The following is a 13,050-nucleotide window of genomic DNA, read 5'->3' as shown; positions in this document are numbered from 1 at the left end:
CCTCAACAAACACAGGTGGCTTCTTCTGTTGTTAGTACCCCAGATTTTACATTGATGACCATGACATCTACTGATCCGAGATTTGCATAGATTCCTAAATAAATGTTATCTCCGATGCTGACATCTCTTCTACTATTTCAACAAGTACAACACCGATTCCGACAACGATGCAACCTATGGACTTTATAATTCAGTGTTTAATCGTCCACGAGGCCCAATGCAGTTACCTCCTCCTACATGGTTTACCATGTCAGTTCCACAGCAAATGGCTATGTTGTTGAACTTGATACACCTTCCAGAGAATCAAATGGCTGCCGACCATCAGTGTCAAGAAAAGATGCGGTCGGATCAACGCAAGATGGTAAGCCACATCTCTTATTGTCAACAAGAGAATCGTGAGCTTTGGGATTTAGTCACTGCTTAGGGGGAGAAGATAAAGCAGCAGAATGACGTTATCCTTTAGCTGACCTGCAAAGGTGATACATTGAAAAAGCTAAAAGGTAATGATGACTAAGACCCTGACGCAGGTACAAGTGGTGGTGAGCAGCAACAAAAGACAGGTATTTCTGGTACGTCTGCTGAGGTTGATGTTGAGGCTAGTGATAAGTAGTTGGTAGTGTACTGTGACACTACTAATGTGCAACCCGTTGAGTCTATTAAGGCCAATACGGTTTCATTTATGAATAACGAACGAGGCGTTGTGATGAGCATGATTAATGCCGACAAGATCAATGAAGGTGAATTTATCGATTAATCTTTAACCAGGGATCAGATCGAGTTACTACTCAGGTTAAACGATGAAGAGTTGGATAAGTTAGAGAATGAGGAGGATGTGGAGGTAATTGATAATGATGAGGTCAGATTTAACACATGTATCCCATCTCGAGATACATTGTTTGATAATGACGAAGTGGACTTTGAAGATATGATAGCTGAGGAGTATCGAGATCTGTACACGCATACCACAGATCCTGGTATTTCATTCTTTTCTAGTGAACACGTGCAAGCAGCTGATGAGCGTTTGAGTAAGAAGAAGAAGAAGAAGAAGAAGAAGAATGATAAAGTAAAAGAATTTGGGTCGGTTTTGAAGGATCCAGTGTTTGAAGGGATTTTTAATTACAATAAGCTTCGATTCTCGAAACTTATTGATGTGTTAAGGTATGAAGAGCAAGAGGACAATAGGCAAGTCAAAGTGCGTGCAACTGCTCACCAAATGACATCGTTCAAAGCTTCGAAGACTGTCAAAGGTGATATTGTCTATTGGCTATATGATTCAGAACTTAAGGTTTGTATAATCAAGTAGGAACAAGGCATGCAATACTATCAACGCATTTCATATGTTCTTACTTTACCGAGGTGGGACGTGCATACGCTTGCAAATAGGCTATTTGTGAATCATGGAAAAATCGAGATGGCGGATTGGTTCTATCTCATTTATTATTTGAGGTACGTCACAGGTTCATGTTTTTTAAACCGCAGGTTCCAACGCGAAAGTATATCGACGAGATCGATCCAAGGAAAGGCTGGAGAAGCTGTTAGTCTGTCCAATTGTTCTCTCAACACACACTTCCATTAACGTAATACACATCCGATCTATCACTTGCTAATATATCAAAGAACTATATCCGTAAGTATGAATTGAAATAGATCACATCTGTAATAGGTTTCCTAAGTGCTATGTTAGTGCATGGTTTTTTTTGTCTCCATCTTTGTTTCTCAATGTAATTTATTATTATAATGTAAAAGCGCATTTTGGTAATTGTTTCAGTCCATTCGTTATGTTTATTGACCAATAATTAATGTATTAGTATCATTCGATAAGGATGTTTAACGAATGAGTCATTCGTTATACTTTAAGTTAGTGTTAGGGATTGAAGACGAATGGACCCCATTCGTTATGAAATGTATAACTAATGGGGATCGTATTCAATATATAGATGTATCCCTTATCTTACTTTATCTACTTTGATTATATTATTGTTAAGCTGTTACTTTGTCCAATTGCTCTCTCAACACACACACTTCCATTAACGTAAATCACAGCCGATCTTTCACCTGCTAGTATATCAAAGAACTAGATCCGTAAGTATGAATTGAAATCGATCACGTCTGTAATAGGTTTCTCACACTTCACGATCCCGTGTTTGTTTGGCAACTCGACCGAGAGTTATGCGTTGGCCGATTTAGGTTCTAGCATAAATCTTATGCCATATTCTCTCTTTGTAAAGATAGACCTTGGCGAGCCGGTCCCGACGCGCATGAGTTTATCCTTGGGCGACCATTCAGTTAAATATCCGCGGGTAATCGTGGTAAATGCACTCCTTAAAGTCTATGCATTTGTTTTCCTTGTGGATTTTGTTATTCTCGACATGGAGGCTAACAATCAGGTCCCACTCATTTTGGGATGACCCTTCTTGCGTACTACAAAACCGCTTATTGACGCCTTCGACGGCAAAATTACACTTCGTGTAGGGTATGAGAATGTCACCTTCTATGTCATCAAATCTATAAGGAATTCCAGTAGTCTTGACGATTTTGTTTACTTTCTAGACACGTTCATATCTTAGTTCGAGCGCGTTCGTGACTACATCTCTGGTTTCCTCAATCAGGAGGATGAGGTTGATGTTCCCCGGAGCATGACCTGAGCATTCCTGTTGGCTCACCTCCTAAATACCCCGTGGTGTTCACGGTAGCTGATAGCACCGAGGGACCAAAGGAAAGACCATCGATTGAGGCACCACCGTCTCTTGAGCTTAAAGAGCTACCTCCTCATTTGGAGTATGATTTCTTGCACGGTGAGGCAAATTTGCCCCTCATCATTTCTTCTCAGTTGACGGACGATGAGAAGTCGAGGTTGGTTGATGTGGTCAAGGCACAAACATGCTTTTTCATGGAAACATATGGACATTCAGGGTGCCCGAACTTTTTCACGCACATGATACTCATGGAGGATAAGTACAAGCCTGTAATCCAACCTTGGAGAGGCTTAATCCTAACATGTCGTAGGTGGTAAAAAAATGAGGTTATGAAACTCATCAATGCAGGCCAGATCTGTCCCATATCCAATTCTTCATGGGTAAGTCCCGTTAATCTCGTCCCTAAGAAGGGAGGGATGACATTTGTCACTAACAAACGTAAAGAGCATATTCCGACTAGGACAGTCACAGGTTGGCGGGTGTGCATCGACTATTGGAGGCTTAATGACTCTACTAGGAAAGACCACTTTCCTCTTTAGTTCATCGATCAGATGATGCAGCGTGTAGGGACGACAATTTTACTGTTTTCCTGATGGATTTTCAGGTTATTTCCAGATCCCGGTAGCACATGAGGATCAGAAAAAGACCACATTTACATGCCCAAACCGTACCTTCGTGGACAGACGTATGCCTTTTGGAATATGTAATGCTCCGACTACTTTCCGCGTTGCATGGTAGCGATATTCCATGACATTATCAAGAGTTCCATGGAGGTTTTCATGGATGACTTTACGGTGTATGGGTACTCTTTTTTATCAATGCCTTTCTAATCTTGTGAGGATGATGAAGTGGTGCATAGATATGAACTTGATGCTGAACTGGGAGAAGTGCTACTTCATGGTGACTTAAGGCATTGAGCTCGGGCACAAGATTTCACGAGACGGTGTTGAGGTAGATTGAGCTAAAATTGACACCATTAGTAGGCTTCCACCACCGACTAGTGTGAAATTCGTTCTTAGTTTCTCGGGCATGCCGGGGTTTTATCGTTGTTTCATCATAGATTTTTCTATGATCACACGGCCCATGACTCGCCTTCTAGAGACGACGTCTCATTCGACTTCAATGCTATTTTTATAGAAGGCGTTTGAGTTTTTCAAGGGCCGCTGGTTTATTCTCCTATCTTAGTAGCACATGATTGGAGCTTACCCTTAGAGCTCATTTGAGACACTAGTGATTTTGCAGTCGGGGATGTTTTAGGTCAGAAGAAGGACGGGCACTTCCATCCTATCTATTAAGCGAGTAAGACCCTAAATAATGCTTAGGAGAATCACACGACTACTGAGAAGGAGTTTCTAGCAGTGGTCTTCGCATTCGAAAAATTTCGTTCTTATCTCATGTTGTCCAATCGTTTAGAGTGATCATGGAATTGCGATACCGGTTCTCCAAGAAAGATGCCAAACCTCGTCCGATACGATGGATTCTCTTGCTTAGCGAGTTCGATATTGAGATTCAAGATAAAAAGGGAGCAGAGAATGAATCCGCGGATCACTTATCACGTCAGGAGGATCCGAAGAAAGAGGATATTAGGGAGGATGCCATTGGGGATAAGTTTCCCCACGTGTTGTTGTTGATGATGGCGAGGGAGACCTATGTGAGAGAGCCAGTCTTGTATGTTAGTTCTGAAGAGGAAAGTCTTCCATGGTTCTCCGACATTGCAAATTATCTGGTCGAAGACGTAATGATCAAGGGCATGAGTTATTAGCATAGGAAGAAGTTTTTCGTAGATGCCAACCACTACATATGGGATGCACCGTATGTGTTTCGTGTAGGAGCCGATCAAGTGTTGAGGATATGTGTGAGTAGGGAAGAGGGTCATGAGATTCTTAGGCATTGTCACGAGGGTTTAACTGGAGGCCACCATGGTTCGTCTTCCACCACTAGGAAAGATCGAGATTCTGGCTTTTATTAGCCCTAATTTTTCAAAGACTCACACGTGTTTGTTAGACAGTGTGACGCATGTCAGAGCATTAGTAACATCTCATCCCGTAATGAGATGCCCTAAAACCTTATTCAGGTTTGTGAGGTTTTTGATGTTTAGGGCATTGATTTCATGGGTTCATTTCCTTCTTCTCGGGGGAACTGATACATTCTCGTGGCTGTGGACTATGTTTCCAAGTGGGTTGAGGCTCAATTCTTGCCCAGTAACGACGCCGAGTTATAGTGGGATTATTGAACTGGGTTTTTCTGTCGATTTTGTACTCCCAAGGCCTTGATTAGTGATAGGGGCACATATTTTTTCAATGCCTAGATAGAGAAGACGTTGGCACTGTATGGGATCACCCATCGGTTGTCCATCGCCTATCACCCACAGACGAGCGGACAAGTGGAGAACCCAAACCGAGGAGTGAAGCGAACTATGGAGAAAACTGTCGGCAATAACCAAAAGGACTGGTTAGGCAAGTTGGATAAGCGCTTTGAGCTTTCCGCACGGTGTTTCAAATGCCTATTGGGACCACTTTCTTTAGAATGGTTTATAGGAAAGCGTGTCATTTACCTGTTGATTTAGAGGATAAAGCGTATTGGGCATTGAGATTTGTTAATCTTGACCTAACCCAATCTGCGAAAAACCGGTATCTCCAAATTTATGAGGTTGAGGAGCTTAGAGATAAGGCATACACGATATCATGGAGTTTTAAAGAGCGTACGAAGGCTTTGCATGATCAGAAGATGAAAGAGTTTAAATCTGAGGATCGGGTGTTGGTTTATAATTCCCGTCTTAAGTTATTTCTAGGTAAGCTTAGATTGAGATGGGTTGGTCCTTACAAGGTGAACGCGGCATTTCCGCAAGGTGCTGTTGAGTTAGTTGATCACTAGGGGATATCGTGGAAATTGAACGACCATAGATTAAAGCATTATATCGGTGGGCCAGTTTATTTGTTCGAGGAATATATATTTCTCCACGACATCCCTACTTTAATTTCTTGGTAAGGATAAGACTCGGGTACTACCCGAGTGTAAAGTTTGTATAATTTTTATTTGCTTTCTTTTATTTTTGTAATTTGGGTCACTTTTATGTATTAGGGTTTATTTGATGTATGCTTTGGGTGCTTTAAGCTTTGTTTTGCAGGTTTGGATACTCTCATCCGTACTGAATCTCCATTCAGACGGGACATTATGAGCTTATTTAATTGTAGAAGGTAAACAGAAGCTGCGACCGCAAATGAAATGCTATATAGTCGCTTTATCGGAACATGAAATACGAAGATCACTGCAATATTACCAAGGGAGTCTTTTTCCTGTCTTCCGTTGAGGATAATGTGAATTTAAGTGTGGGGATGGGAAACTAACGTTTTTAAATTTACATATATATAAAAAAATAAAACGAAAAAAAGAGTTATATTTAATAAATTTTGTTTGAAAAATGTCCCGAAAATTCTTTTGCGTATAAAGGAAAATGATATTATTGTTTAAGGTTTATCTTTTAAAACTACTGCAATATATAAGATTAAATAAAAAGATAACACACTTAACTTGGGATGTGTTGGAAGGCCCAACTAGCTTTGAAAGGTTTCCATTGATTATTATTAACGTACCTAGTAATCATAAACCTTGTGGGTTCTCATATTGAGAGGGGTAGTGAAGCTGAAAATTCAATAAGGCTTAGCGAGTATTACCGTAATTCGACTACCTTGAGGTGGTGAGAATTATTTGCACTTAAAATTAGCACATCTCCCGTTTTATGATAGTAAATAATGAGTGGTGGTGCCCCATCATGTCCATCTTTATACGAGCTCTAGTCATTAGTTATTTATAGGTTAAAGATGCCTAAGTGCACAAAAAAGAAGAAGTATGTTTTGAAAGATTATTCAAATAAATTGGTTTGAAAGCAAATGAAAGTGAGAATTTATGTATTGTAAAATGCCAAAAAATATTCTTAAAAATAGTAAAAGAGGCTAAAGTGCACATACAAGACGGGGTCGAGAGCTTACGTGTTACCAAGGGGATGGTGAATCTGAGGATACACTATTGGGTTTCGAGGTTTTTAGTCAATAAATGTTTGTAGGAAATACTAAGGATGGAGGTCTGCAGCCATCATATACATATACTAGGTTACAGATTGGGTGAAAGAATGCGGCCATCATATACATATGTGTGTGTATGTGTGTTTTGGAGATAAAGAGAGAAGCACATGGCCCCACCCTTCACCTTAATGCCACCTCTACATCCGGATGAAGCACCAAATCATGCCGCCCCTCCCTTGTAAAAATTAATACGAGCCAAGATCTAGTCGCAATTGGATACATAAATGATGTACGTGACGAGAAATAACGATGATCGAGCCAAATGATTACTTTATTGATAACGTTAAGGATGCATACATTAACACATACATATGGTTAAGCTCGATTCTAGAGAGAATCTGTCACACCCTCAATTTTCAACTAACGGGGTTTAACCGCGAGGCGCGTGACATTGCAGGATCTAGCTACTTGTCATATTGAACAATCATTTAAAAATATATATATCATTGATTATTTCTCATTAATTGGAAAGTTACATTTACTATATAAAATGCGTTTACGAATGCGTAAAAGTAAACAATTTAAAGACAAATTATTAATTTCTCAAACATGTACAACCCATCCAAGTGTGAAACCAAAGAAGATATATATCCATGCTATAATGCAACTCCAAGCAAATGCATGCAAGTGCTTCTTAGCATACCTAGCAACTCGGGAAAATATAAATACTCAAGGGTCAACACGAGGTTGATGAGTTCATAAGTTATAGTAAAAAGTTGTAAATGTAGATTTGGAACTTTTCAAAATATATGAGGGGGGTAACTAACCCATTTCCAAGCTACTAGACATTTGAATCGAAGCTGACTATATGTATTCCTTCTTACCAGGTTTATCACCAATACTAGCGTATAACAGTTAGGTAAATATAACACCCGATTTACGACATCACATGTAAGACCCCAAAACCCAGTTGTCCTACAGTTGATAATCAAACCGTACAAATAAAATTATAAATGAGAAAACGGGTTCAACAACTAAGATTGTATACGACGTATATCTTAGACGCCCATATAAGAATGAATGAACCAGAATAACAAATACGACGTGCACGTACTTATTCGCTGATAAATAACCTAAAAGATTGATGGAGTGAGTTATCTATGCGTATATGTTATACGCCAACAGTAGTTCTGTATATTTCCACTAGCATTGTAGCGTATATATTATACATTGACATTTGCAGCATATAACTCAATCACAAAACACGGTATATGTTATACGGACGGATGAGTTATCTGCCGTATAAGTGAAAACATATGCGTCCAAGTAGAAATCCAACTTATGCACACAAAATGATATACGTTTATACTTATGCGCCCTCAAAACATATGCACTATCAACTTATACGCTTCAAACATATGCGCCTGGATAAACTTGACGTTAACTCTTTGACAATTTCTTTGGAGAAAACGAAGATGTAAGGATCTGACTTTTTAGAAGCCATCCGAAATCATGAATCCGTCAACATGTGTAAGTTAATTGAGATTTGAACGACTACATATTCTGGAATGATAAAAAATAGATAGAATAGAAACAAAATCGAGCTTTTCAAAGTAGATTCTGAGCACGAGGCTCTGCTACCAGATGAAAGACCGGATGAAATGAATCATATGGCACGACGTGTAAACACATTCACGAAAAGATCTACTCTTTATTGTAACATGCGAAATTTGTTAAAAGATGAAAAACACGATAACGTCTCTTTAACTACTTGTTTATTCATTGATAGAAGTGAAGTACATCATAATATGAAAATATAAGAACATATACAAACTGGACCAAAAAGGTCTGACCAAAACGGTGTGAATGCATATGAACACAAAATTATATATATACATTAAAACCTACTTATGTGGCATATAAGTTATACGGCGCATACGTGTACATGTGACTTATGCGCCGCATATGAAACATATGCGCCACATAAGTTTCATATGCATTCCTAAACACGTTAAGCTCATTCCAACTGCTACTATCACAACCTACAAGACCTAAGCTATAGACGTTCGTGCTCCAACATCATACATTTGAGTTTGAGATATTGGGATACACTAATTATCATATTTGACACCTGGTATAAAAATTGTTTAAAGAACATCATGTTGGGTTTATTTACTCCATGGTTGATCACATGTATAGTAAAAAAGTAGTATAGTTTGATTTTGTGCCCTTCATTCCGATTTTATACTTACAAATAACTAACTAGAACTTTTTGAAAATATTTTTTTTTTACTTTTTAGATTTTATTTTTTTAGTTTGTTGGATTCTAAAGTTAAAACTTTAGGTTATTATATTTCCAAGGATTTACATGCAAAATCAAACCGAACTGGAGTAAGAGTTCGAATTTTTCAAAAGAAAAAACCATAAAACTAAACAGTTGGTTTAAGTTTGGTTTGGTTATTTCAGTTATTGGTTGGTATCTTTCAGTTTCATGCACACCCGTTGACTCATCAATTGGATAGTAGTTGTAAAATTATTTAGATTAACTTATTGTTGGTTTGACCTCTACAAGCTTGAAAAAAAAATGCATAAAATTGGTTTGACCCTTAATCTCAAAGTCGAAGCACAACCATTGAATTAAAACTCCAACCACAACCATAAAATTTCAGGTTAGTTGGTGTTTTATTTAAATCTAATTTTGAATTTGTTTTAAAGTAGGCACTTTTATGAAGTTGTGGCAGATAAAGAATTCTGGAGTTGGCATAACATGAATCTACATCTATAGATTGGTTTAGGCTGAATTTTACAATGAAAATAGATAAAGAAAAAAGAAAAAAGATGGTGGCATAATACATTTCTAAGCAAAGTGAGCTAACTGATTTTGTTTCGTACGTACTAGCCTTTTCAAACAACTTTTTAGCTTTTGTACACACATATGATATAAGTTTCAAAATATATTATTCAATACATATTAATAGATTTGTAAAGAAATCGAGTGTGTCCGTTTTCGTTCCTTAACTAAACTATGTTATCATGATCGATTGTTTTTTTTTTTTGTTTTTTTTAAGCGAACAATACTGACTTTCCATTTCATTATAATTTACTATAAAACGATTACAATAGAGTGGCAAGCAAACGAGCAACAAGCTGCGCCGCAACCCCCTTTTGAATAGCAAAGTCAATCTTGCTAAAAACGAAGTTTTGGGACCTAGAAGCTGAAGAGGTTCCGTGTACGACCCGCTGAACCCTACTCAAAAATTTCACAGCCTCTGGGGCAGGAAACCAAATGTATCAAAAGCAAATGGTAGAAAGACATGTTGATTATCTAAACATGCTTTCTCATGTTTAACAACTTTGCCCGATTCAGCCTTCAACGCAGCCTGACCTACAACAAACCCACGGTCCCTGAGCCCAACAAGAGGAGACACTCCTGTAAGATCCACACAGGCGTGTTTCCCTTGTCCACCTGAACACAAGAATATCAGCTGGTCGTAAAGTGGACCTCCCTTCAAGAGGATCCGTGAGAAAGTTAACAGGGGCCTCCTTTTTAGCAGAAATCCCTGCCCGTTTAAGAACATCACACAAAACATCCCTAACCAAATCATGTCTGTATTTAAAGCCAGACAATTCTTTGCAATGCACCGCATGGTCACCAAAAGAATCCAAACAGACCTTGCGACAAATTGGGCAAGGTTCATCAGTCGGGAACATAGGGATCACTAACCGGTACTTAAGGATAGCCCGATACTCCAAACCCGACATACGTTGGCCTAATCCTTCAATGGGGATGGCCGTTAGAAAATCCTGAGCCCGAGGAGCCCGAAGGCATTCAAACACCTCCTTTTGGCGAGGGGAGAGATCAAACTTCACTTCTAAACTCTTGACGATTCCACTAAATAAGGCACTCGCCACAACATGTTGGGCTTTAGGGGGGGGGTGTCCTTATTAGAGAACCCGCTAAGATCAAAATCTGCAGGTGAAGTATGTAAGCAATCCATCGCACACCCATAATCAGAGTCCAACCCATAAATATCACAACCCCGAAGAATATGGTCTTGTAAACACCACGACTGTGCTCTCGAAGCCACAAAAGCATATGTAGATACATCCTCGGCCGAACAGAGACCCAAACCCCCATAACGGGTCGGAAGTGATGCCAACCTCCACTAGAGATCCCCAAAGAACGGACCTCCACAAACCACGATTTCCTCAATCGCCCTTCGAAGACCATTGTCAAATATAGAAACAGCTTCCTCCGCATATATAGGTTGGCACGTTCTCAAACCGAACAAAAGCTTGACCACTCCCGTACATGAGCGAAGCAAAAGAAGCTCGCATTGAGGATCCTGAAGTCTTGGGAGACAGCTCATCAGTTTCACAGCGCTAGATGCCCTTTTCATAGCCAAACTGCTGATAAACCCCGCATCCCGGCTTACAGCACCACCAAGGAGTTTCACGCCAATCACCGGCCTTCCAATCCCGCAAGGGAACAACCCCTCCTGAACCTTCACCCCATTGCATGTTGGCCAAAATAACTCTGTTTTCTTAACGTTTAATTCAAGACCCAAACGAGGCCCCTCAGACCTGATAATATCTAATGCTTTCGCCACCTCTCTAGTATCCCCGATAATCGTGCCATCATCCAAGTACCAAGCATGAAAGAGAAGCTTGCACCGATCTCTGATTTGGTGAAAAAGTGGGTGCAAAACTAAGGCAAAAAGGAGAGGCCCAAGAGGGTCCCCCTATTGAACCCCAGTGGTGGAATTAATGTAAGTATCACCCACATATAACCTAGCCGACTGCCCATATAAAAAATCCACCCAAAGAGAAATGGAAGGACATCGACTCCGTACCTCGTGAGAAGCTATCTACTAAGTTGAAGGCATTGGAGAAATCAACAGTAAGCATAGCCAATGACCCTCCGAATGAAACTGATTTAGAAACCTGTTCGCGCTATGGAGCACGGCCTCAGCCCCACTGGGGACTCCACCCCAAATTGAAAGTCACCGAGGTATTTAGCCATCTCCTTCCCGACACCCCTCATAGCCACCTTAGAGACCAACCACCTCCAAATGGCCCAAACGGCAATAAGTCTAATCCCCGGTTTAAGCAACGGCGTAAGTGGGGCAGACGCAACAAACTCTGCCAACACCTTAGGACACCTTCCCCCAAAACAAATTAACCATCGCAGGGATAGCCTTGAGCAAACCATCCACAATCGGAGACCCCTCTCCGCACAACGCATCTAAAATGTGTTGGGCTCGCAAACTGTCCCGCCCACACGAAGTTCCTTTAGGGAAAGATTTAATGCACCTAAGCACACTATCAACGTCCACAACAAGGGGAGACTCAGAAAGCAAGGAAGCAGACTTAATCGGAGGCGCCATGATGGATGCTTAGACAACAAAGCGTTCAAAGTATCCTTACCGAAAGGTGCAACCCCTGAAGAGCATAATACCTTGACCGCAGCAGTGAAATGTCCGTCCGCAACTTTCTGCAAACATTGTTTAACATTGGCGCCCAACCCGGCGTTGACAGACTCGGGGACAAACACATCACCACCCGAGGCATCCCCAAGGGGTTGGTCAAAAAGCGATATAAGGACCTCAAAGAAACCGTCACGGTCACCCTAAGCAGATAGCGACCGTTGAATAATTCGGCATTGCTCAGACTTTCTATTGCCAGACCTACGTTGCTGACGATTAGAAGGTCTGAAAACTCGTAATGTGCAACGTGGTAACAACAAAAGTTTCACCCACGCCTCAACAGACTCTGGCATAGCCGCCACCATACCCAGAGCACCCACTAAGGCTTGGGAAAAAGCCATACGATAACTATGAGGAATGTTTTAACAGTCGTAATAAGAAGAGTGAAGACATGCTCAAGTAGAGCTACATCCACCTCCACCCTTCCCACCGCGACGACTTCCCTCCCAACATGTGGCTTCGCAATCCCCACTATAAATTCCTCCACATCTCCCGTGACACACTTGTACCAGACTGACTCGTCATCATTATGGCACCCCGACGGAGAGCGTGTGACTCCATACACGCTCCACACATCCACCTACGCGAGACCTTTAACGCCTCACAAATCCAAATTCGTCGAGATCGCCTCTCGTAAGGTCTCTTTCTTGTCATCCGATGACAAATGAAGCCGCTTAATATGTGCGGCCAATCGAACCCCCTTGGACCCCGTTAATCCATCTGGGCAACAGTGGAAGCCTCTAAACGGACACGGCCAAACAACCTCCTCGATAACCCCGGTCATACCACCCCCGCACAACAAAACACCCCGGTTGCCACATACCGCACCAAGAAAAATAATAATAA

General features: G+C 40.7%; 1 protein-coding gene across 1 annotated transcript; it reads left to right on the top strand.

Moving 5' to 3' along the window:
• The first annotated feature begins 5,195 nt into the window (after positions 1-5,195).
• On the top strand, positions 5,196-5,570 carry LOC143616981 (uncharacterized). Its single transcript, XM_077089664.1, has one exon. The coding sequence runs from the start codon at positions 5,196-5,198 to the stop codon at positions 5,568-5,570; it is 375 nt and encodes a 124-aa protein (XP_076945779.1).
• The last annotated feature ends 7,480 nt before the right edge of the window (positions 5,571-13,050 follow it).

This window comes from Bidens hawaiensis, unplaced genomic scaffold (assembly GCF_021521415.1).
Source record: "Bidens hawaiensis isolate Kalapana, Puna unplaced genomic scaffold, B.hawaiensis_p1.1 tig00050770_1, whole genome shotgun sequence".
Classification (NCBI taxonomy): Eukaryota; Viridiplantae; Streptophyta; class Magnoliopsida; order Asterales; family Asteraceae; genus Bidens; species Bidens hawaiensis.
This window is presented reverse-complemented; position numbering and strand designations above follow the sequence as displayed.

Bases quoted from the DNA above. Each gene is read 5' to 3' on its own strand.
- LOC143616981 (XM_077089664.1), top strand. From the start codon at position 5,196: ATGCCTATTGGGACCACTTTCTTTAGAATGGTTTATAGGAAAGCGTGT.